Source organism: Anomaloglossus baeobatrachus, chromosome 2 (genome assembly GCF_048569485.1).
Source record: "Anomaloglossus baeobatrachus isolate aAnoBae1 chromosome 2, aAnoBae1.hap1, whole genome shotgun sequence".
Taxonomy (NCBI): domain Eukaryota; kingdom Metazoa; phylum Chordata; class Amphibia; order Anura; family Aromobatidae; genus Anomaloglossus; species Anomaloglossus baeobatrachus.
In genome coordinates this window covers 191931860-191956539 of record NC_134354.1, presented here as the reverse complement: position 1 = coordinate 191956539, position 24680 = coordinate 191931860, and the positions used below count along the sequence as shown (strand labels likewise).

The 24680-nt window shown below is 43.1% G+C and overlaps 1 protein-coding gene across 2 annotated transcripts in view; it reads right to left on the bottom strand.

The window, feature by feature from the left end:
* Positions 1–15813: 15813 nt before the first annotated feature.
* The window catches only part of ADORA1 (adenosine A1 receptor), a 219646-nt gene continuing 210779 nt past the window's right edge, over positions 15814–24680 (bottom strand). For both annotated transcript variants that reach the window (XM_075335563.1, XM_075335564.1), the window contains exon 3: positions 15814–16951. In XM_075335563.1, the coding sequence (XP_075191678.1) occupies positions 16300–16951 (652 nt within the window). In that variant the 3' untranslated portion in view covers positions 15814–16299. The remainder of the gene's footprint in view (positions 16952–24680) is intronic.

Sequence of the window (24680 nt, the reverse complement as noted above, 5' to 3'; positions counted from 1 at the left end):
CTGCACCAAACTACACAATAACAATCTTCTCTGTTTTATCCATTTTTGCTACATTTTCTCCATTATTTAATGTGTTTTTGGTTCAGATGTGAATCTGCGTTTTTAAGTGTTTTTATGTACAGAGAAGCTTTTTCCTGCATTTTTTTAAGCTCCACATAGAAACCTCCAGAGAAACCCCCCCCGAAAACCGCAGAATTCAGCAGCGTCTTTTCATGGAATCACATCCACTTTACTTGGACAATTAAACACAGCAGAATAAATGTGCAAAGAAACAGCAGAAAAAAATGCAGCATTTACACTACAGGTGAATATGGACTAATTGTCCAAGCAAAGTGGATGAGACGTCCTGAAATCTCCACCCCTGGTGCGTGGAAAGACGCCGCTGAACTGTGCGGATTTGGTGTTTCTTTCTTTATAAGCTTCAGGATTCACATCAGCAACAAACATGTATCAAATAAGGGGGACAATGTATAAAAAATACCGCAAACACGCAATAATCAGAGAACATTGTTATTGCACTCGTGGCGCGGACACCTGCAGAAAAAATGCAGCATTTACGCTATGTGTGAACACGGCCTCAGTGATCCATTTTTATTACATTTTTTATGGGTTTTAATAAAGAAAAATAATAAATTGCGCCTTTTTTTTCCCGCCATTTACCGATCCCCATAAATAATCTGATCGCTGTGTTGTTCAGGTCATTACGATTACAGGGACACCAAATATGTCCATGTTATTTGCTGATTTGTAATGTTTATTATTTTATAAAAAAAAGTGCAATAAAATTACATTATTCTATTTTTTTTAATTTTTTTTAGTAACTTTATTAGAAGAAAAAAAAATCCTCTTTTCCTCTCCCTCTAGAATACAGGACATAGAGATGCTGCTCTGTACAATGTAGCTGTGTCCTGTGTAATCTGCTGTGTAAGAGGCTGCATTGTAGATTCATTTATGTGAAATCCTCCCTCTGACATCATCAATCCTATTGGCTCAACAGCTAGAGCAGCTAGGAAAGCCAGGAGGTTGCTGGACACAAGTTTTGAACGTTGCTGGTTTAAATCCAAGGTGGTGAAGATAAAAAAAAAAAAAAAAAATTGTATTTGTATTTTTTTCCTCATTTCTTTATAGTAGTTTTATGGGAACAAATGAATCTGACTCTTTCACCAACATTGAGATACAGTATTTATCTATCTATCTATCTATCTATCTATCCCTCTATCTATCTATCTATCTATCTATCTCTATCCCTCTATCTATCTATCTATGATTCTATCTATCTATGATTCTATCTCTCTATCTATCTATCTATGATTCTATCTATCTATGATTCTATCTAACTATGATTCTATCTCTCTATCTATGATTCTATCTATCCATCTATCTATCTATGATTCTATCTATGATTCTTTATATGATTCTATCTATTTATGATTCTATCTCTATCTATCTATTAACTGTCGTGTATCTATATATCCCTCTATCATCCATCCCTCTATCATCCATCCCTCTATCATCCATCCATCCAACTATCATCCATCCATCCCTCCATCTCTCCATTCATCCCTCCATTCATCCCTCCATTCATCCCTCTATCATCCATCCATCCATCCCTCAATCCCTCCATTCATCCCTCTATCATCCATGCATCCATCCCTCCCTCTATCCCTCCATTCATCCCTCTATCATCCATCCATCCCTCCCTCTATCCCTCCATTCATCCCTCCATTCATCCCTCCATTCATCCATCCCTCCCTCTATCCCTCCATTCATCCCTCTATCCCTCCATTCATCCCTCCATTCATCCCTCTATCATCCATCCATCCCTCTATCCCTCCATTCATCCCTCCATTCATCCCTCTATCATCCATCCATCCCTGCCTCTATCCCTCCATTCATGCCTCCCTCTATCCCTCCATTCATCCCTCTATCATCCATCCATCCCTCCCTCTATCCCTCCATTCATCCCTCTATCCCTCCATTCATCCCTCTATCATCTATCCATCCCTCCCTCTATCCCTCCCTCTATCCCTCCATTCATCCCTCCATTCATCCATCCCTCCCTCTATCCCTCCATTCATCCCTCCATTCATCCCTCCATTCATCCCTCTATCCCTCCATTCATCCCTCCATTCATCCCTCTATCATCCATCCATCCCTCCCTCTATCTCTCCATTCATCCCTCCATTCATCCCTCCATTCACCCCTCCATCCCTCCATTCATCCCTCCATTCACCCCTCCATCCCTCCATTCATCCCTCCATTCATCCCTCTATCATCCATCCATCCCTCCCTTTATCCCTCCATTCATCCCTCCATTCATCCCTCTATTATCCATCCATCCCTGCCTCTATCCCTCCATTCATCCCTCTATCCCTCCATTCATCCCTCCCTCTATCCCTCCATTCATCCCTCTATCATCTATCCCTCCCTCTATCCCTCCATTCATCCCTCCATTCATCCCTCTATCCCTCCATTCATCCCTCCATTCATCCCTCCTTCTATCCCTCCATTCATCCCTCCATCTATCCCTCCCTCTATCCCTCCATTCATCCCTCTATCATCCATCCATCCCTCCCTCTATCCCTCCTTTCATCCCTCCATTCATCCCTCTATTATCCATCCATCCATCCCTGCCTCTATCCCTCCATTCATCCCTCCATTCATCCCTCCCTCTATCCCTCCATTCATCCCTCCATTCATCCCTCTATCATCCATCCATCCCTCCCTCTATCCTTCCATTCATCCCTCCATTCATCCTTCTATCATCCATCCATCCCTCCCTCTATCCCTCCATTCATCCCTCCATTCATCCCTCTATTATCCATCCATCCATCCCTGCCTCTATCCCTCCATTCATCCCTCCATTCATCCCTCCCTCTATCCCTCCATTCATCCCTCCATTCATCCCTCTATCATCCATCCCTCCCTCTATCCCTCCATTCATCCCTCTATCCCTCCATTCATCCCTCCCTCTATCCCTCCCTCTATCCCTCCATTCATCCCTCTATCATCCATCCATCCCTCCCTCTATCCCTCCTTTCATCCCTCTATCCCTCCATTCATCCCTCCTTCTATCCCTCCATTCATCCCTCCATTCATCCCTCTATCATCCATCCATCCCTCCCTCTATCCTTCCATTCATCCCTCCATTCATCCCTCTATCATCCATCCATCCCTGCCTCTATCCCTCCATTCATGCCTCCCTCTATCCCTCCATTCATCCCTCTATCATCCATACATCCCTCCCTCTATCCCTCCATTCATCCCTCCATCCATCTTTGCAGCTGAATAACCTGCTTCTGGTGTCTCACCTGCAGTATAGAGGTCAAGATAACAAAATCTTCCTATTGCTTTCAATACAGGCAGTAGCTCAGTGGTTAGAGCTGCTGCCTTTGAAACAATGAACTCACAGCTCCACGAGTTCGAGTCCCGGCCGCCCCGAAAATCCAGCCAATGATAATTTAATTTAATTTAATTTATTCACTCCACTGAGGGGAGGAGCCGGGACATCAGCTGTGAGCCACGGGAGTGCGGGACAGCCCTGATAAATCGTGCAAGTCCCGCAGGTTGGGAGGTATGGTTTGCAGCTCAGGCCTATTTATTGCTCTTAGTTGCAGGACCTGGTGAAGCCGTTATTTTCCCTACAGAGCTGGGTCTCGCAAATATTGAAGAGGATGCTCTCCACATAATGCTGTGTCGTCGTCACATAGCTGATGGACAGGGATACAAAATCAGATCCCCCTGAATTAATATTGATGTCCTATTCCACAAATAGGTGATCAGGGAAGCTGTTGCTTTCACTGGTGATAATTTTGGACACATACCACTTAGGGAATATGCAATGAAATGTTTGGGGGCAAATCCCACCATGGAAGCTATTATGAAAAATACTGGCCATGAATGACCATATGCATCTCCTCGCTATGCACAGGATCAGGATTTTGAGCATATTTTACCCACTTCAGGTTTCTAAAACCACCAAGTGATTAAAAGAAGTGACCGCTCCATTCTTCTGGTGTTTTCCACTCGGAAAATGTTCTGTATGTTACAATGCAGATCAATGGGAAGGTTCGGAAGATGCCGGAATCTACAACTCCCAGCTTGTCCTTAACAATGGTAAGGAGATGCTGGGAGTTGAACCACAATACTGATAAGATGCAGGCAATATCACAAATAATCATTTACATCCAGGTACCTTTATAGGTGACATCTTCTGAGTCGTTCCCATGCCTTTTGTCTCCACGCAGTACAGATGCCATGATGAGGTTTCATGCCCACAGCTCGTCTCTGAAGGCCTCACTCTTTATTCTTCAGCAGCACTTCCCCACACAGTACCTTTAAAAATAAAAGTATCATTATACTGCCCCATAAACATAAATATCTCCCATGCTGTGCCCCTGAAAAAATAATTTCTGTGCTTCCTTCAGAAAATATCCCCCCTCAGACTGCCCTTATCCAATATACCTCCCACACTGCCTCTCTCCTTAATATACCCCCACGCTGCCTCTTTCCATAATGTCCCCATACACAGCTTCTCTCCATAATGTCCCCTCCACACCGCTCTCTTTGTAATATACCCCCACACTGCCTCTCTCCATAATGTCCCCCCATATTGCCCCTTTATTATTATTATTATTATTATTATTATTATTTATATATATCCCCCGAACTGCTCTTTTGTAATCCCCCCACCCACACACAATAGAATACACCCTCCATTACCCCTCCACCCCACACACAATACAATGCACCCTCCATTACCCCCCCACACATACACACACACAATACAATGCACCCTCCATTACCCCTACATACACACACACGCACACACACACACACACACACAATACAATGCACCCTCCATTAACCCTCCCCACACACACAATATAATGCACCCTCCATTAACCCTCCCCACACACAAATACAATGCACCCTCCATTAACCCTACACACACACACACACACGCACACTCACTACAATGCAACTTCTGTTAACCCTCCCCCCCCCACACACACACACAAAATACAATTCACCCTCCATTACCCCTCCACCACACACAAACACACACACACAATACAATGCACCCCCATTACCCCTACACACACACACACACACACACACTACAATGCACCCTACATTAACCCTACACACACACAATACAATGCACCCAGCATTAACCCTACACACACACACACACACACACAAATACAATGCACTCTTCATTAACCCTCCCCACACACACACACACAAAATACAATGCACCCTCCATTACCCCTCCCCCACACACATACAAAATACAATGCACCCTCCATTAACCCTCCCCACACACACAACACAGTGCACCCTCAATTAACCCTGCATACACACACACACACACAAATACAATGCACCCTCCATTAACCCCCACATGCACACACACAAAATACAATGCACCCTCCATTACCTCTCCCCCCCACACACAATACAATGCACCCCCATTACCCCTACACATACACACACACTCACAATACAATGCACACCCCATCACCGTTACACACACACTCACACACACACACACCCACACACACAAATTCAATGCACCCTCCATTACCCCCTCCCCAGACATAATACAATGCACCCCCATCACCCCCCTACACACAAATTACACTACCCCATCAGTACACACTCCTGCCTCCCCCCTCCCTTGGAATACAGTACTCCCCCTCTGCCTGCCACAAAGCTGTGTTCCTTCACAAGTGTACCCTGTTATGTGTCCTCAGCCCCTCCCCACTATTCCCCATTAATATCTTCAGCTCCTCCATGGAGTGCTTACCGCTGCCTGATGCGGCCAGCGTGTCGCCCGCAGCACTGTGATGACGTCAGCAAGGTGCTGATGTCATCACTTTGTTGCAAGTCTCGGCGCCCTGTTCAAATGTATTTACGTCTGAAAGACGTAAATACATTTCAATAGGAAGGAGGAAGCTGCGGTGACAGGCACCGCCACCGTCGCGCTCCTCAGCAGCGTGTGCATGCCGTGCACACAGCAGGGGCGGCACAGCACAGCGTGCTGCCTCCTGGTCCTGCTGCAGCTAGTGTGTACACGGCAGTGGCCAGCTTGCACACTGCTGAGCAGAGCGGTGGTGACAGCAGAAAGCGGCCCACTACAGGTACCGGCCCACTACAGGGACCGGCCAACTGGCATTTGCAGACTTGCCCTATGGTCAGTCCGGCCCTGATTGTGTGTCTTTGTATGTGTTCTCTTGAAGGGCTGGTGTCTTCTGTTCCTGATTCCAGTATACCCCCTGAGTCTGGTATCCTGCCTGTAGTCTGGTTAACCATTGTCCCGTCATGCTCAGGTACCTGCGTATTTAGGGACCAACATACCCACTTACTGGCAATCCCCCCCCTGGACTCCAGCTTGGTCCTGTTGTTATGGACAAGATTATGAACTATTATGAGTTTTAAGAGTATATAAGAGTTATATGAAGATATCCAAAAAACAGGATTTAAGATAAGGTCTTCAACTGTGTACCACACCTATATCTGCATTCAGACATCATAAGACTCGCCAGACAGTCTGGACTTTCATGTGGTGACAAGTGAATCATGCTGACATAGCTTAATATAAATGAGGAAATGCATTGTACATTACAGTATATTGTATATCACAGAATAAGCTCTATGATAGTTTACCCAATAGGAGACGTGTTACGTATTCTTGGCTCCTAGCCAACTAGTTCCCTTTAAATGTATCAACTTCCGTAATTAAAACCAGTCATATTTTCTATGCAGATTCGTGTATATTTCTCTGGTCTGTATGGAAGAATAGTATGCATGCTACTAACAAATGACTCATGATTTGGATGCAGATGGGGTTAAGGTAGATGCATAATTAGATTGAATCACTGTAAATCTATGGCCCCCTTAACAGATGGCGCCCGAACGTACCTTAGGACAGAAACTTCTGGATGACGGATAATGATGACCGCCATCTCACATGAGATAAACGTCCTAAGAGATCCCACCTGGTCAACTTACCTTAAGCTGTCTGCATAACGTTAAATGTATGTTTGCTTTTTTTTTGTCTGTCCTGTGGAAAAAGCAGAAGTTCCAAGTTTTGTTTTCCTTGAGTTAACGTTAGAGGAAAATGAGGAAGTTGTGATATACGCTGACTTCTGGTATGATCCAGGTTATATGGTTATATGTGTAGGCGAGTTCAGACACCTGCATGATATATATATATTTACAAACAAGGGAAATTACGACCAAAGTCCAAGGTTTGAATAATGATATATATAGTGTCTGCATTTATGTCATTGTGTTTACCTGTTGGCATATCTGTTTGTTTGAAGCAAGCAGACCTGTTTGTGGAAAACAGGAAGTTCTGTGCTCCGCTAGCATTAGAGCAAAAATGAGGAAGTGTTCACGGTATAATAGCAGTTGTTTCTTTGAGTAATGCAAAAAAAACCCCCAAAAAAACAAAAAACTAAACGTTAACTGTTTGTATGGCAGAAGGTATACTGCCATATACACCTATGTGTGACGTGTCATCAATAATTGATGTTTGATAAGGCCTTGGACCTGGTTTCGGGGATAGAAGATTTGAAAGGGGGTTTTTCTATGTACAGGTGCAGTGTTATGAAAGTAGGGTGAGGAAGCCCTGACTGTCACCTGGTACGGTTTTCCTGCTAAGCAGTGAGTTGAACGTTGTATGCGTACTCATTGGTCTTGTTTTAGTGGATGTCAATGTATCCTATTACCTAGGATTGCGAATACATTGGGGAGAATCTTTAACCTTTGCCTTAATCAGTTATTGAGTTTTGGATGGACTGTCCTCACGAGGTGTATGTAGTGTGAACAGATTTTGCTAGTACTCGAGATATCAACAACAGCTGGCGTATAGTGAGGGTCAGTGTAATTTCTTATCACCCACGTGACACTGGTGCTCTAGTTCTTCCTGGAAGACGTTTGTATGTATAATGTACGCAGTTTCTGGTGTGGAACACCGTAGGAAAGTTGAAATTGAAAAAGAGAATGGAGAATTCTCCCAAGGGGGGAGATTAGATGAGAATTGATTGAAAGTACAGGATGTGATATTGAATGTCAAGGGAAGTGAAAGTATTGAGATGGTTTGAAGAAATGTAATTCTGAATCTAGTAACTACACTATGTGTATTTTACCTGTCTGTGAAAATGGCTTCTCCAGGCCCATTATTAGAAGCAACGCCCTCCACCCTATAAGTCGTCCCCATAGGTTGGACTTGTGTACTGTCTGTGGAACACTGTGTCCACGTAAGCCCACTCCATTATTTCCTGTCCTGAATGTAGATTTCTTTCTGTCACTCTGTGTTTTGGGTGGGGTATGGTATGGGGATATTATGTCAGGGTCTGACAGGAGATAGGGATAGCTGGAGACTCGACCCTGACCACCAATAGGTCTACCGTCGAGATGAGGGCTAGTACAGGGTCCCTAGTCACAGGGTTAGCCCAGGGGTCCCTATATAATCCATATTCCCAGTGACAGATTGAATACCTCCTGAATGTTGATGGCACAACCCATGTCCCTCCCTCCCAGGCCTCTTCAAACACTATTTTTGGCCAACACCTACTTCCTCTTTTAGCGGCCATTTCATTCCAGTCACTACATAGTTCCTCTTTTGACGCCATTTTAGTCTGGCCGACACTCAGTTCCCTTTTCCAGCTGCCATCTTAGGATCCAAAGCCACTGCTCTGTTTATTGCTGATGCAGCAGAGGCTGCAAAGGAGGGACATAGGAAATTGAAATCCACAATAGATTTTTGGTTATATATGCAGTTGTGCCCCATTGTGGTCCCACTATTGAACCTTAACAAAGGAGATTGCTGATAGTCCTGTGGAAACTTCCCCCTTCACTTTTTCATGTTTGTTTTTGCTGTACCTAGTATACATTGTATTAGACCATATAGACTGCTCACTATTAGTCCTGGTGGACAGTGAATATTTTTCTGCCTATGGCAGTTGCTGCTTAGCCTAGTTTTGAGATATTCTCGCTTGTATGTCATCCTGCCTGGTATCTTGCCCAAGAGCTCCCTGATGTAGAGGGTGGAGGATCGTGTGGTCCTAAGGGGATTTTTGTCATCAGGAGTTGGCATATATTAGGGTTTTTGTTGGCAGCACCCAGTAATCCTTTGTGTCTTAGTTTGCAGGGTCTGACAGGAGATAGGGATACGCTGGAGGCTTGGCCCTGACCACCATTAGGTCTACCGTCGAGATGAGGGAGAGTGCAGGGTCCCCAGTTACAGGGTCAGCACAGGAGAGGTAGAGTAGGCACGCTCCACCTCTATTTCTAGTTGTGTGTATGTAGTCAGGGGGGGCGGTGCTGCTTGCTAGTTACCAAACACTCTTGTGCTCTTTTTTTACCCAGGGTTTTAGGGGATCTTAGTTTTTAGAATTTCAGTGTTCTCCTGACCCCAATTTACACCCATTGTTCTTTCTTACAAACCTGGATATAGTCCTTTGTGTCAGGTCTCCGAGAGCCCATATGCAAACAACTACAGCTGGTAACTCCTGATTACAGAGTGAAGGACCAATACACCTTCCTCCAAGTGGCAAGACGTCTGGAGATGAATCTAGCAGCTTGCAAGATCACCCCACATACAGATGTGCTGCATTCACAGCCACCTGAAGTGTATCATCACGTCATCTCCAGCCCAGAAGTCATTCTACCTGTTTGCCATGGAGGAAGACAGCAGCCCTTTGAATACTACTCAGCCAGATTGAACACCTACCTAAAGAACCAGTTGAAGATCAATGCCCGTATGACATCACTGCTCCCTGACAAAGTCACCATCTCCTTGTGTGCGGTCCTTAATCCTGCTAAACTTCTCCCTCTTCCAAGGGGGAAGTGTCCCACCTCTGACACCTTAGTGGAAGATGTAGTCGACTCTGGCATAGCTGAGGCAGGAACCTCTGGATTCGATACAGTGACAGATACACCTTTGGACCTTGACTTAACCCCTTTGCGGATGGATCAAGATGTGCATCAAGAAGACGGTTCCACACGGGTATGGTGGTGGTAGCAGAAGACGCTGTGCTGATAGAGCAGTCGCTACCCGCATGCCTGTCTGCAAAAGGAGCAGAGGTATGTGCTCTCACTGAAGCCTGAAAGATGGCAGCCAACATCTACTCTGTATGGAAGACAAGAGACTTGATCATCGCCAATGGAACTGTACACCACCATGAGGCCATAGAAGAACTGATGGAAGCTTTGCTATTGCCAGACAGAGTCGAGGTGAGCAGGGTTGAGGCTTACATTGGAGGAGTCAAGAGAAGCAGTAAGAAGTGCCCTCACTGACAGAACATCCAAAGAAGCCCGAAGACCACTTACCACAGAAACAGTCAGTCAATCTGTGCCTTTTTAAATGACCCTGACTTAAAGAAGGAAGGAAAGATGGAAAGTCTTGAGAAAACATTGTCCTGACCCTACAAGAGCAAGTCTCAGAAGAAGAGGACTGAGATAGGGTGTGGCTGTGGGCTCCTGGAGACCATAGGAAGTGGCTAGTGACCTGCTTTTACTGCCAGCCAAAGAGATATGGCAGGCCTTAAGCTGGGTTCACACTAAGCGACAGCGACAACGACGTCGCTGTTACGTCACCATTTTCTGTGACGTAACAGCGACCTTGTAAGTCGCTGTTATGATCGCTGCTTAGCTGTCAAACACAGCGACGCAGCAGCGATCATAACGTCGCTGTGCTACATGTGCAGAGAGCAGGGAGCCGCGCTTAGCGCTGGCTCCTTGCTCTCCTAGGTACAGTACACATCGGGTTAATTAACCCGATGTGTACTGCAGCTACATGTCACAGTGCAGAGAGCAGGGAGCCGCGCACACTGCTTAGCGCTGGCTCCTTGCTCTCCTTGCTACAGTATACATCGGGTTAATTACCCGATGTGTACTGCAGCCACATGTGCACAGAGCAGGAGCCGGCACTGGCAGCAAGGGCGGAGGCTGGTAACGAAGGTAAATATCGGGTAACCAGGGAAAGGTCTTCCCTTGGTTACCCGATGTTTACGCTGGTTACAGCTTACCGCACCTGCCAGACGCCGGCTCCTGCTCCCTGCTCGCTTCATTTCGTCGCTCTCTCGCTGTCACACACAGCGATGTGTGTGTCACAGCGGGAGAGTGACGACCAAAAAATGAAGCTGGACATTCAGCAACGACCGGCGACCTCACAGCAGGGGCCAGGTCGTTGCTGGATGTCACACACAGCGACAGCGACGGGACGTCGCTGCAACGTCACAGAAAATGGTGACGTAGCAGCGACGTCGTTGTCGTTGTCGCTGTGTGTGACACCAGTTTTAGACACAGAACTGACCCTACACACGCCATACCAGCCACAGAATAGAGGGAAGATTGGGAGGATGGGGTAGTGTAGAAAGCAAGGGCATGAGAATCCTCCCCTTGCATTGTTCAGTGTCAAACACACCCCAGCAGGAACCACTAAGTTGAGACCCTATGAAATCCTGTTTAGAAGTACCCCCAGATACTTTAACTAAACTTGTTGTTTAACTAAACATTTGCCTAATATACGTTCTTGAGTTTTCTCCTCCAGATCCAACCAGATCTAGATCTCTCGCTCTTTCTCTTTCTTTCTTTCTTTCTTCTTCTCTTCTCAATCTTTCTCTCTTCCTCTCTTCTCACCCTCCCTGCTCAATCTTTCTCTCTCTCTTCCTCTCTTCTCAATCTCTCTGTCTATCTCTCTCTCTTTCTCTCGCTTTCTTTCTTACAAAGATCCATGCATTCCACTACAAAAGATTTCGGACCTGAGACCAGGAGATGGCTGTCTTCCCTCTTCTACCCTATACTTTGTGCCAAGATGATGATATCCAAGCCTGTGGATCAGAAGATGACTGTGCATCCCACCTTTGATGATGTCCCACCATTACCGCCTAGGACTGAGGAAAATGAGACTCTGAGTGAAACCAACCTTGATAAATATGAGCTGATTAGAGGACTACCACGTTCACCCCTTCCTGAATAATGTGTGCCAGCGTGGAACATAGCCATGAGGACAACTAAGAGGATACGTTCAGGATCTGGCTTCCTATCTATAGTCTGTTGGGTGAGGAGATTCATCCACAAAGGATAGGTTATCTCGTATGCGAGTGAGGTAACCATCGGCATTAGGACAGATCAATAGACTCGGATAAAGTAAGGAAAGACTTTTGGCTATCTCCAAAGGGGGGAATGTTATGGACAAGATTATGAACTATTATTAGTATTAAGAGTATATAAGAGTTATATGAAGATATCCAAAAAACCAGGATTTAAGATAAGTGCTTCAACTGTGTACCACATCTATATCTGCATTCAGACATCATAAGACTCGCCAGATAGTCTGGACTTTCATGTTACAAGTGAATCATGCTGACATAGCTTAATATAAATGAGAAAATGCATTGTACATTACAGTATATTGTATATCACAGAATAAGCTCTATGATAGTTTACCAATTAGGAGACATGTTATGTATTCTTGGCTCCTAACCAACCAGTTCCCTTTAAATGTATGAACTTCCGTAATTAAAACCAGTCATATTTTCTATGCAGATCCGTGTATATTTCTCTGGTATATATGGAAGAATAGTATGCATGCTACTAACAAATGACTCATGATTTGGATGCAGACGGGGTTAAGGTAGATGCATAATTAGATTGCATCACTGTAAATTTATGGCCTCCTTAACACTGTGTCCTGTATTTGTGTTCCTGCCATGTGATGTATCCTGATATCCTGCCCTGTGATGTACTCTGATATCCTGCCGTGTGATGTCTAGTTATCCTGCCATAGGATGTACCCGAAGTCCTGCTGTGTTACCTGATGTCCTGCTGTGTGATATACCCGTAGTCCTGATGTATCCCGTGAATAAAGTCGTGTTCATATGTTACCTGAAGTCTAGAAGTATCTGCTGTCACTCTGCTGAGGTCCATGTCTGGTGTGTCCACACCACACTGCTGTGGTCCAAGCTTATTGTTCCTGTGCCGCCCTGCTGTGGTCTTTGCCTGCTGTACCTGATGTCCGGTTTCTGATGACCTCTGCCCGATGTCTGGAGTCTTACCCAATGTCCAGGGTCTGATGACCTCTGCCCAATGTCTAGAGCCTCACCCGATGTCCATGACCTGTGCCTGAGGACCCATGCCTAAGGTCCTATTCCTGGTATCTTGTGTCTGATGTCTGCTGGTGCTTACACTGCCTATTCCTCTTCAGGACTTTGTTCTGAGTTTCTGTTCCCCTAGTCCTGCTGTCGCCCTGGCTCGCTCAGTGCCACAGTCCTGGTCGCCTGTCCTGGGAGTGGCACCTGGCATCCTGCCTCATAGCAGGCGCTTAGGCAAGCCCCTCCCTCTGCTAAAGAGTAAGTCTATGTTCCCCCTGTGGTCCAGTGGGTCCACCTGACCTCACCCCTGGGATGCTATCTCTGCACTCGCCGTCTCATCCTCCGGCGGTGAGCATGACAACATATTTAAAGATGACACATTCCCTTTTGTATTTTAGGCAACAACAAAAAAAGTTATTTTCATCTTTTACATTTTAAAATAAAAAAAAGATGGACTGATGCAACACTTTGGGCACCCTCCATGGTTAGTACCTAATAGCTCCCCCCTTTGAAAATTATCACAGCTTGTAAACACTTTTTGTAGCCAGCCAAAAGTCTTTAGTTTGTTTTTTGAGGGATTTTCATCCATTCTTCCTTGGAAATCTTCTTAGTCTTCTCCTGCTGTGTGGGCCTTTACTATTTTCATGTTCAGAGTGCTAGGCAGCTGCTTAGAAGAACCATGGCTGCTATATTTGGGCACAAGTTTAGAGGAGGCTGTTTTTTATAAAGCTGTGAAATAGGCATCATCTGGCCTTTCATAACGATTATAATGAACAAGCCATAACCATAACTGGATAATTAAGGTCTGAAAACGTGGTCAAAGTTATCTGAGCACACAAATCCCCAAGGGTGTGCAAACTTTTGCATTGGCCCAGTTTCCTTTTTGTACTTTTTCAAATGTAAAAGATGAAAATACTGTATATATTTTTTTTGCCTAAAATACAGAGGAAATGCATAATTTTTAACTTTATGCCTTTTAAAAATCGTTTCATCTGCAACTTGCTTAACTGTTCAAAATAACAATACTTTTTACCAGGGATGCTCAGACCTTTACGTGCCACTGTATATTGCAATGTTTTAAATGAGGTTTTGATATTAGGATAGTTCTGTTTTTGAGCAGATAGGGATGAGATTCAGAAATGACCAGACCTAAAGTCCATATAGCCTGCAGACCTGTATGACGGGGGTATTGTGTGCAAAGAAGATGGAAACCATATTGGATATCATGATATATCTTGAACAGGACACTGTTCATGTAGAAATGCTCGGACCTGACACCCATAATGTGGTGGTTCACCTTCACATTATGGGTGTCAGGTCCGAGCATTTCTACATGAACAGTGTCCTGGAAAGTGGATTGGTTATGGTGGGCCAGTTGAATGGCCACCAAGGTCTCCCGACCTTACCCCCTTAGACTTTTATTTTTGGGGTCATCTGAAGGCAATTGTCTATGCTGTGAAGATACAAGATGTGCAGCATATGAAACAACGGATACTGGAAGCCTGTGCTAGCATTTCTTCTGCGGTGTAGCTATCAGTGTGTCAAGAGTTGGAGAAGAGGGTTGCATTGACAATCCAACACAATGAGCAGCACTTTGAACACATTTTATAAGTGGTCATAAAATTGTAAATAACTAATGAACAAATAAAGTTGCGTTAAAACCAAGCACACCATTGTTTTTCTTGTGAAATTCTCAATAAGCTTGATGTGTTACATGACCCTCTTCCCATTGGAAAAAATAAACTTGGATGCAAAATGTCCGACTTCAAAATGGCCACCATGGTCACTACCCATCTTGAAAAGTTTCCCCCCTCCCATATACTGAGCCACAAACAGGAAGTTGATATCACCAACCATTCCCATTTTATTTTGGTGTATCCATATAATTGGCCCACCCTGTAGTTTCCATTAGGATATCTGCCCAATGATGGACACCTTAGTTGAAACCAAACAACCCCTATTATAGTTAAGCTATATTAGTTTCCATGACAATACTTGGGTCAGACATTTAAAATATAGGATGATAGGGTTGAATATCGCAATTTGTTCCTCATATTTTGCAAATGGTCCACAAAAAATAAGTGATACTATATCTAACATTGAAATTGCACTGTCTGTTAAGCCTCACCCCTAAAGTACACCATGTTTTTTTCTTTTCTGGAATTTTTTGTTGAAAAAGGTAATGAATCTAGTAGAAATGGTTGTCGGACCTTGTTACCTGACCCATTGAAAGGGCTGGGAGTGCATTAGGGTTTTGATACTTTAGTCTCTGACCCGTTCCTTTACTTATTGGCTGATGGGTTGGGGGTGCCATCAACTTCATTTGCCTAGGGCACTAAAATACATTTTCCCAGCCTTTTATTAGCCCATAATTTTATATACTGGTGCTGTAGGACATATAGTGATGTCAGTTCTCGTATGAACAGTAATGACCATATAAGTGTTGGAGGGTGAAAAAAAGGTTACTTTTTAGAAAATGTTTGTCATGTTGAATGTTCACCTGGAAAAACATGTAATTCCTTCTAAAAGCTGCCCAACAATGACTGGTAAAACAAACATAAATGAGCAGCCCATTTTGATTTTGACACTGCTCCCATTAGAAGGGGCAGGATATGCTTTTCTGAACAGTGTTCCATCTTTATTTTCTTGCTTGTTGAATATACTCCATAAGTTGCAAATGTCAGACAGTTGAAAAGAAGAATACTTTCTAAATCTCTAGGCTTTATTATATGATTTAAGTATGTTAAGTATGTTAGCAGTTTTGAAACCCATGTATTTATATCAGAATATTATAAAACAAAAAAAGAAAAAAATATACAAAAAATAAATTTATTCATTATGAACACATGGTGGCACTGTCACTTTTTTCATCAGAAATCAGCTAAAAACAGATTACTGAAAAAATGATTTTTTTTTTGTCATTTTGTGTGAATACATTTATCTTTCCCTTTTAATAAATTAGCCATTGCTTAATATGTATAAATATAGTCATAAAATTAAAATATGTATATATTCACATATTTTGCATTGTAATTACAAATTTACATAGATTTGTTATTGCGGTTCAAATCCACATCAGTTTACAGATCATGTTAAACTGTAAGTTTTTGTTAAACTTGACATTGGGAAAAAGTGGTTATTTGCATTTTTTGGATAGGGGAATAATATGTATACAAAACAGAGCCTTATTTTAGATAACATTTTTTGAACATGACCTTTCAATGTTTGCAGTATTTGCTCTCTTAAGTTCTCGTCCGCTTTTGCAGCAGAAATATTTCTTCCAAATATACAAAAATGTAGATCGGAATTTTTCAATACGGAATGCGTAGACGATGGGGTTCATGGCTGAATTTCCATGGGTCAGGAAAATGGCGATATAAGTGATGATCATCGGCGTGTTGCAAGTCTGACAGAACAACGTAACGCAATTCAGGGTATGAAGAGGTAGCCAGCTTAAAGCAAATAAGAGCAGGATTAAAGCTAAAGACTTTGCAATTTTCAGTTCTTTTCCATAGTATTTTTGAGGATCTTTAGAGCTGGAAGATACTTTTTTATTAAGTTGTCTTTGAATTAGATTGAACACTTCCAAATAGATTATTAACATGAGAAAGAGTGGAGGAAGGACCCACACAAAGAAGTTAAAGTAAACCATATATCCCATACTGATAACGGTTTCAAATTGACAAGTTATAATAATTTCACCATAGCTGGAGTTGGTCTGTCTTCTCAAATTGTTTATGTTGTTCCAGCCAAACATGGGAACTAAGCCAACGATGAATGAGAGGACCCAGCATCCTGTGATCGCAATCACAGCTCTTCTAGCCGTCACAAAACTTTTGTAACTGGAAAACAAAATAGGAGACAAATTACATGATAAGGTTGTAAATAAAAACAACAATTCATCATCCAAAACGCAAAATATTTGAATCAGGGAGCTAAAATGCATTTAAAATGGTTTGTTGTCGAAACAGTATTCCAAAAAGCTGTGATGTGAGATAGACTTAGCAATTAGCTAGAGATGAGCAAAATAGTTCATGATAATCAGTTCTGATCTCTTGTCCTGTCCTTTTTTGCAGAAAAACTTTACTGCTGCGTCCAGCAACCTTATCCTAGTACCTTCAGGTGTCTGTTGCTCCCTACACCCTGCAACATCAAGGTAGCGATACAGGCGCTCAAAAGATACCATGTCAAGAATGCCAGTCACATAAGTGCAGCAAAGGACCAGACCACTTATGTGACAGACATGTCTTGGGCACCTATGTCCCTTCTTAGGCTGAGAGATGATACACATAATGATGTTTCATGGCCATTGAGGTCTATATATGGAAAGAAGAAGTAAAAGGTTTAACCCGAGCTGCTGTGTGGGATAAGAAAATGATCACTGGAAGCTAAAATTGTGATTTATTGTTCTACGCGTTTCAAAGTATTAAAACTGCTTCTTTAGGAAACAAAATCATTGGTGCACATTATCATGGTTGTGAAACCATGATCAGGGTTCACATTTTGGACACAGTGTGTTTTCACTGCATCCAAAACGTTGCATTGTACAGTACAAACACAGTGGATGGGATTTCTAGAAATCTCATGCTCACTGTGCTTGTTTCCCCTGCAGCAAAAACTGGCCTGCAATACGGCTTCCCAAGCCGCTGCATGTCAATTCTTTGCTGCAGAGATGCAAGAGTCCTCCACAGGGAGAGCACAGTGAGAGACCGCAACTGCCCAAGCCCGGATCATGGACACAAGCAGCAGAGTCTCCTGCAGAGGAGACTCGTGGCCCCACAGATCAGATCCCGCTGCATCCTAATTATGTGCACATACCCTAAAGCTGCAAATTAATCCAGAAAGATGGAGAAAGAACAATTAATCTGGACCTATGTTCTTAAAGGGAACCTGTTTTGAAAAAAAATGCTAATAAACTGCAGATATGGAGTTAATTTGCAGGTTAATAGCATTCTGACACTGTGCAGCACTGGCACACAGAGTTATACTGCCAGGATGAAATTAACTTTATTCCTCCGGGCAGCGTTCGGCTTCCAGTTACAGGGGAGGTGCCGGTGTGGGATCAGTCATGCACTTTGTATAGAGAGTGGGGGCTGTTGTTGCACCCCAGGGCTGAGTAACAGCAGTCTAATCATTAGAGGTGGCTTTCAATTAGTGCTAGAGGCGCAGCAGCTCTCCATATGCAGAGCGGTGACTGAAACTGTGCCAGCACCTCCCCTATGACTGGAAGCTGAATCCTGCCAGAAGGAATAAAGTTAATTTTCTTCTTGTGGATGGGCTTTAAAAACATGCCAACAATTAGCTGTCAAGCGAGCAAACCCAAGCTTGGACTGGCCCACGGGGGAATAAGGAAATCCCCCAGTGGGCCCCTGTGGTGGAGTGAGCCATGTACCCCCCAATATAAGCAGTATTTGGCCCCATTACATTAGTCACTATATATAGAAAAAAAATCAGCATCTCTTGCTGAGCAGTGGGCCCCCAGAGTCAGTGTTACTGGTGGGCCTGTGGCAGCTCAGTCCGACACTGGGATGTGGGGTTTTAAGTGGGCATAAAAGTCATCTTTGCATAATGCTCATTCATCCGCATTCAGTTGACATGTTTGCTTATTGTAAATGGAAGTACCAAGCATCCATTGACATGATTTATAGCCAATCATCACCCTTCACTAGGACGCTATCTGCTACTGTAAAAGGACCTTTTAGATTCTCTCCTTTATTCACTGCAGACAAGAGTTTAGATTAAATAATTGCTTCAGACTTCCAATAAGGGCATTCTAGATTTTTTCATCTAAAGACTTGTCTGCAAAAAAAAAAAAAAAAAAGAAAGAAACCGTCATACAGAGGATCAAAGTGCTGGCAGTCTTTCTTCAGTGCTGAACGTGCTGGACTGCAGAGTCGTGCTGCGGCAAGGATCCCTGCATCGAGGGTTCAGTGAGCTGATCCTTTCAAGTGTGCCTGCTTTCTTACAAAGAAAAGGTTTGATAGAAGGATATAATGTAGAAGGTCACTTTCTTTCGGATATCAAAATCATTTTTGGCAAACATTTTCCTTAAAATAACTCATCGCAAATGGATTTATTTGACGGCCCTGACTGCATTGGTGTGACAGCTTGACAGGCCTGCGCTGACACAATATTCAGCCACAGAGGTCGGTTTGGCCTAATTAAACATATTCAGTGTAGGATGGGTTACTCTTATCAGTATAAAGTAGCAAACAAACAGCTTCACTGGAACAAAAAGTCAGTAAAGGAAAACTTCCATAGTTACCTGCTGTCAACTATGATTCTTAAAGAAAAAAATAAAGTAAAAACCTAACTTTCTAAAAGCTATGTTCCCTCCTAAAGAATATAACATCTAAGGAACAGTTAGGGCTCGCTTACACATAAGTGTATAACATGGCTGAGTGCTAGATGTTTTATTTGATAGCCTTTAGACCAATGTTATACTGTGGGGCAGTGCCGACCATCGTTTTTTTTTTTCATGTCAATTCGGCATGAGAAAAAAAATCGTAACATGCTACGTTTGACAGCATATAAGAGGCGTTGCATTCCCATTCAAGTCTATGGGTGATGTGACCCAAGGACAGGGCCGATTTACGCCAACACAGACAATGGAGAAGAAGGAGAAATTAAATTTTCCATCTTCTCCTCACTTTTGCTCTGATTCTTGCATGTGAATCAGATCACAGTAAACGATACTAGGATCAAACTTTGATCCGAGTTTTAGCCGAGTGTCATTAGCATAATTGAGACGATTCCCTTGCATGAGAGAACATAGTTTGTGTGACCGTAGCCCAATACTCACCTTGGCACTTGCTTTCACATGTTACATCATGAGAGCCATGCGCCCAGTCATCTCTAGCTTTACTCTCCTTGCCATTTGGGTGACTCGAGCATAAAGTGGAAGTTTGAGTAGCAGCTGGCCGCTCACTTCCTCTTGATGTTTGATACATCCAAAGGCAAGAATAGTTATGCCAGAGATGATTGGGTGCAAGCTCGCATGATGTAACAATGTCATGTATATAGTATGTACTCTCCCATAGCCTTCAATATACAGTATGAGCCCTCACATAGCCTCCTATATACAGAATAAGTCCTCAAACAGCTCCATGTATACAGTATGAGCCTCTACATAGCTCTTTTTATACAGAATTAATCCTCACTCATCCCATAACCATATTGGAAAAGTAACCAACAACACATTTTCACCTTGCCCCTGTTCCCCTGGCACTCTGGTCTTTTCTCATCCCTAGGGATTCATTTCTTCTTGTGGCCTTTGCCCTGGAGCTGCGCTGCGCTCCAGGAAAGCTCCAAGCCCAGAGATGTGCGCTGCCATAAGTGGCACACAAAGCAAGATAATGAGTGCAATCTGGCCATGGGAACCTCCGGAGACCCAGGCAGTAGCCCAGATTTCCCTCATTATAATTCACCTATGATGTCAAATGATACCCGGGAGAGCAATTACCAGCACCACTGGAACGGCATGAAAATGGGAAATAAGTATAAATGTTGTTATTTGACTGGGGGTAAACATATGGATTGAAAAGGGATAGTCCAAGTAGTGGATAATGCCTCAGATTAATAAATAATACAATTTGAGACAAGGTCCAATGGGCAAGTCTCTCCTAGAGACATTTCTTCTCAGGGAAAATCTCTCAGAGAGAGTCTATCTCAGAGTGTGCAATGCAATGTGCATACAATGCCTTGCAAAAGTATTCACCCCCTTAGCATTTTTCGTGTTTTGTTATCTCACAATCTGGAACTTCAGTTTTTTTTAAGGGTTTGCATCAGTTCATGTAAAGAACATGCCGACATCTGTGAACATTTGGTTTTCATTTCATTGTGAAGCAACAACAAATAGGACAAATAATTGAACACTTCAGAGTGCATAACTATTCACCGATCTAAATTCAGTACATTGTAGAGCCTCCTTTTGTAGCAATTACAGCTGCAAGTCTCCTTAGATAAGTCTTTTCGAGCTTCCCACCTTTTACCGATTCCTCAAGGGAAAACTGCTCCAGCTCCTTCAAGTTAGATGATTTCCTCTGGTGCACAGCAATCTTTAACTCCGACTACAGATTTTCAATTGGATTTAGGTCTGGGTTTTGACTAGTTTACTCCAATACAGTTACACATTTGGCCTTAAACCACTCGAGTGTTGCTTTAGCAGTATACTTTGGGTCATTGCCTTGTTGGAAGATGAACCTCCTTCTCAGTCACAAATCACTGACAATATATAAGAAATAACTGAGCACTTCCAGTAGGTGATGAAACAAATTTTTATTAAGTGAAGCAGCAAGTCCAATATATGGGTTAAAATGTTTCGGTAATAACAAATAGGCCTTCATCAGTTCACATGCTGCTGGTGAGGAACTGCCTGTATGGGTGGCATAGGTTGTAAATGCAGTGGGCACCTTTTATAGCAGTGGACACTGCTCTTACAACCTACGCCACCCATACAGGCAGTTCCTCACCAGCAGCATGTGAACTGATGAAGGCCTATTTGTTATTACTGAAACAGTTTAACCCATATACTGGACTTGCTGCTTCACATAATAAAAAATAGTTTCATCACCTATTGGGAGTGCTCAGTTATATATTATATATTGCTATGGGTTTGGATCCTACTTAAACATTCTAGAAAGGGTTAGAAGTACTGTGCTATTCTTCATTCAAATCACTGCAGTTCAAATATGGAGAGAAAAGGATTAATAAACCACACTGCCGTAGAAAGGAGGATCCATGTAAAAAGCATGATTTTATTTGTCTACGCGTTTCAAAGCCTCATGGCTTCTTCATCAGGACAAATTATATACAAAAAAGGGGCAGGCTGGAACATTAAAGAAAGGCTTGTCAGTACCTTTCAAATGTGACTCCAAAATAAGAACATTATTCATACAATAAAGAATAAGAACATTTGTAATGTCATACATCAAATCTGTAAGGAAAATAAAATAGTAAAAATACAGTATTTACTTGAAATAAAAACATTTGTTTTTAACATTATACTCTGTAGGTTTCTTACTCAAAAATAAGAAAACAGGATGGACTAGACCCGATAGGATCAACAATGCGAAACAACCCCAAGAGCCACCCCGAGTCTAAAAGACAGACACATGAGATATCAACCTATATCTTGCTAGGTATGAAAAAACTAAGCTAATTAGTCAAATGATTTGGTCTTCATAGTGTTGTTTGGTTAGTGGTGTCTCTTGCTTAATGGTGTTAACAGCCTCTGTGGCCTTTCAGAAAATGTGTGTTTATACAGACAAACCGTGTGACACCTAGATTACATACAGGTGAAATGCCTTTCACTAATCATGTGATTTATGAAGGTAATTGTTTGCACCAGAAATGTTTAGGAGCTCCATAGCAAAAGGGGTGAATACATATGCACATAGCAATTTTTATTTATTATATACCATAAATTTAATTTTTTTCCTATATTTTTCTCACTTTACTTCCACAATTTAGACTATTTAGTGCTGATGCATCACACACAAATTGTACTAGAAAAATATTTACACACAGATTGTAATGTAACAAAATAGGTAGAAAGCCAAGGGGGTGAATACTTGCACATGACACTATATCCCTTTAAAGTAGTTCTTCCTAAGCTATGAGACTGACCTCTCTAATAAGGTGCCCTCTAGTTGTTGATGGGGTGTAAGCTGGGGAGTCGGTATTCACCTGCTTTTTAAGAAAGCAGAAATCTTTCATTTAGCATCTTAAAAGGAAAGCCATCATCATAAAATGACCTATTGTTTAAATTTATACATTGTGTTACATGAATTAAAAAAAAAACTTTAGTAAAAAAAAATAAAAATTGAAGGGGTGTTCCATCCCCAAGACCCTATCTCAATATGTATTAGGTGTAATAATAATATTAGCAAATACGTACCTCCAATTAGAAATGTAGTAAAGTTCTCCTGATTTGCTATATCGGTTACCTCATGTGCAGAACACTGCAGCAGCTTAGGTATCCATGGTTACAACCACTAAATGTCTCTATTTGAGTGGTCATAACCATGGATATCTAAGTTACTCTAAAGGATGCTTTACATGGTGCGACATCGCTAACGATATATCGTCGGGGTCACGGTGTTTGTGACGCACATCCGGCATCGTTAGCGACATCGCAGCGTGTGACAGCTAAGAGCAACGATCAACGATCGCAAAAATGGCAAAAATCGTTGATCGTTGACACGTCGCTGCAAATCATAATGTCGTTGGTGTTTCATTCCGCAGGTTGTTCGTCGTTCCTGCGGCACCACACATCGCTGAGTTTGACACCGCAGGAATGACGAACATCATCCTACCTGCGTCCATCGGAAAGGAAGGAAGGAGGTGGGCGGCATGTTCCGGCCCCTCATCTCCTCCCATCCTCTTCTATTTGGCAGTTTTTTGACACCGCTGTGATGTTTCTGTGACGCTGAACGCACCTCCCCCTTGAAGGAAGTATTGTTCGGCAGCAACAGCCACGTCGCTGAACAGGTATGTGAGTGTGACGCTGCTGTAGCGATATTGTTTGCTACGGCAGCGATCACCACATGTCGCATGAACGACGGGGGCGGGTGCTATCGATCGCGACATCGCTAGCAATGAGGTAAGCGACATAGCTAATGATAGGTAATAATATTATTATACTTACTATATATTGGGATAGGGTCTTGGAGATTAGAATATCCCTTTAAGTAATCTTGTAAATTTCGCACTGGCCACTGGATCTTTTTTAGATACACATTTCCTGAACTTTCATGAAAAGTTTTCAGCAGGCTCCATATCATCAGAGGCTGAATTACAATGACTAATAACACCTCTATACACAACTGGTAACACAAGATTCACCAATCACAATCGACGTCACTGTTGATCCTGCTCCCTCTCCTTAAGGCCTAAGACACAAGGCATGAAAATCGGACCGAGTGGAATGTGATAAAACATCGCATTCCACTCGGACCAATATTAAGCTATGTGTCAGCACCCATGAGCGATTATTTTCTTGGCCCCAATCGGACCGAGAAAACAATCGCAGCATGCTGCGATTGTAATGCGAGACTCTTTCTCTCGCACCCATTGAAGTCTATGGCGCGAGAGAAAGATCGCACTGCACTCGCAATACACCGGTGTACCGCAAGTGCAGGGCGAGAATGGCAATAACCGGCTACGGAGGAGAGAGGGAGATAAATCCCTCCCTCTCCTCCGTGCCGGCCCGTCCCTCCTCAGCACTGGCCCGCCCCTCCTCAGTGCCAGCCCGTCCCCTGCAGCTGAGGTCTGATCGCATGATCGGACCTCAGTCGCAGTGACACTCGCATGACACTCGGCTCCTGCTGTGCTTCCAGCGCGAGCCGGGTGTCATGTGTGGATCACATTAGTCCCCGTGTGGCCCTGGCCTTACAGTTACTTTTGTTAACATGCACATGTTAATTAAACACTTCAATTCAAAAGATAGGGTCGAGGTCTGACTATACACTGGAGATCAAAATTAGAGAGCAACACACAATTTCCGAAATGTTAAGGTCATTGTGTAGTCCTATGTGATTATATCCTAATATGGGTAAACTAGCAGTATTT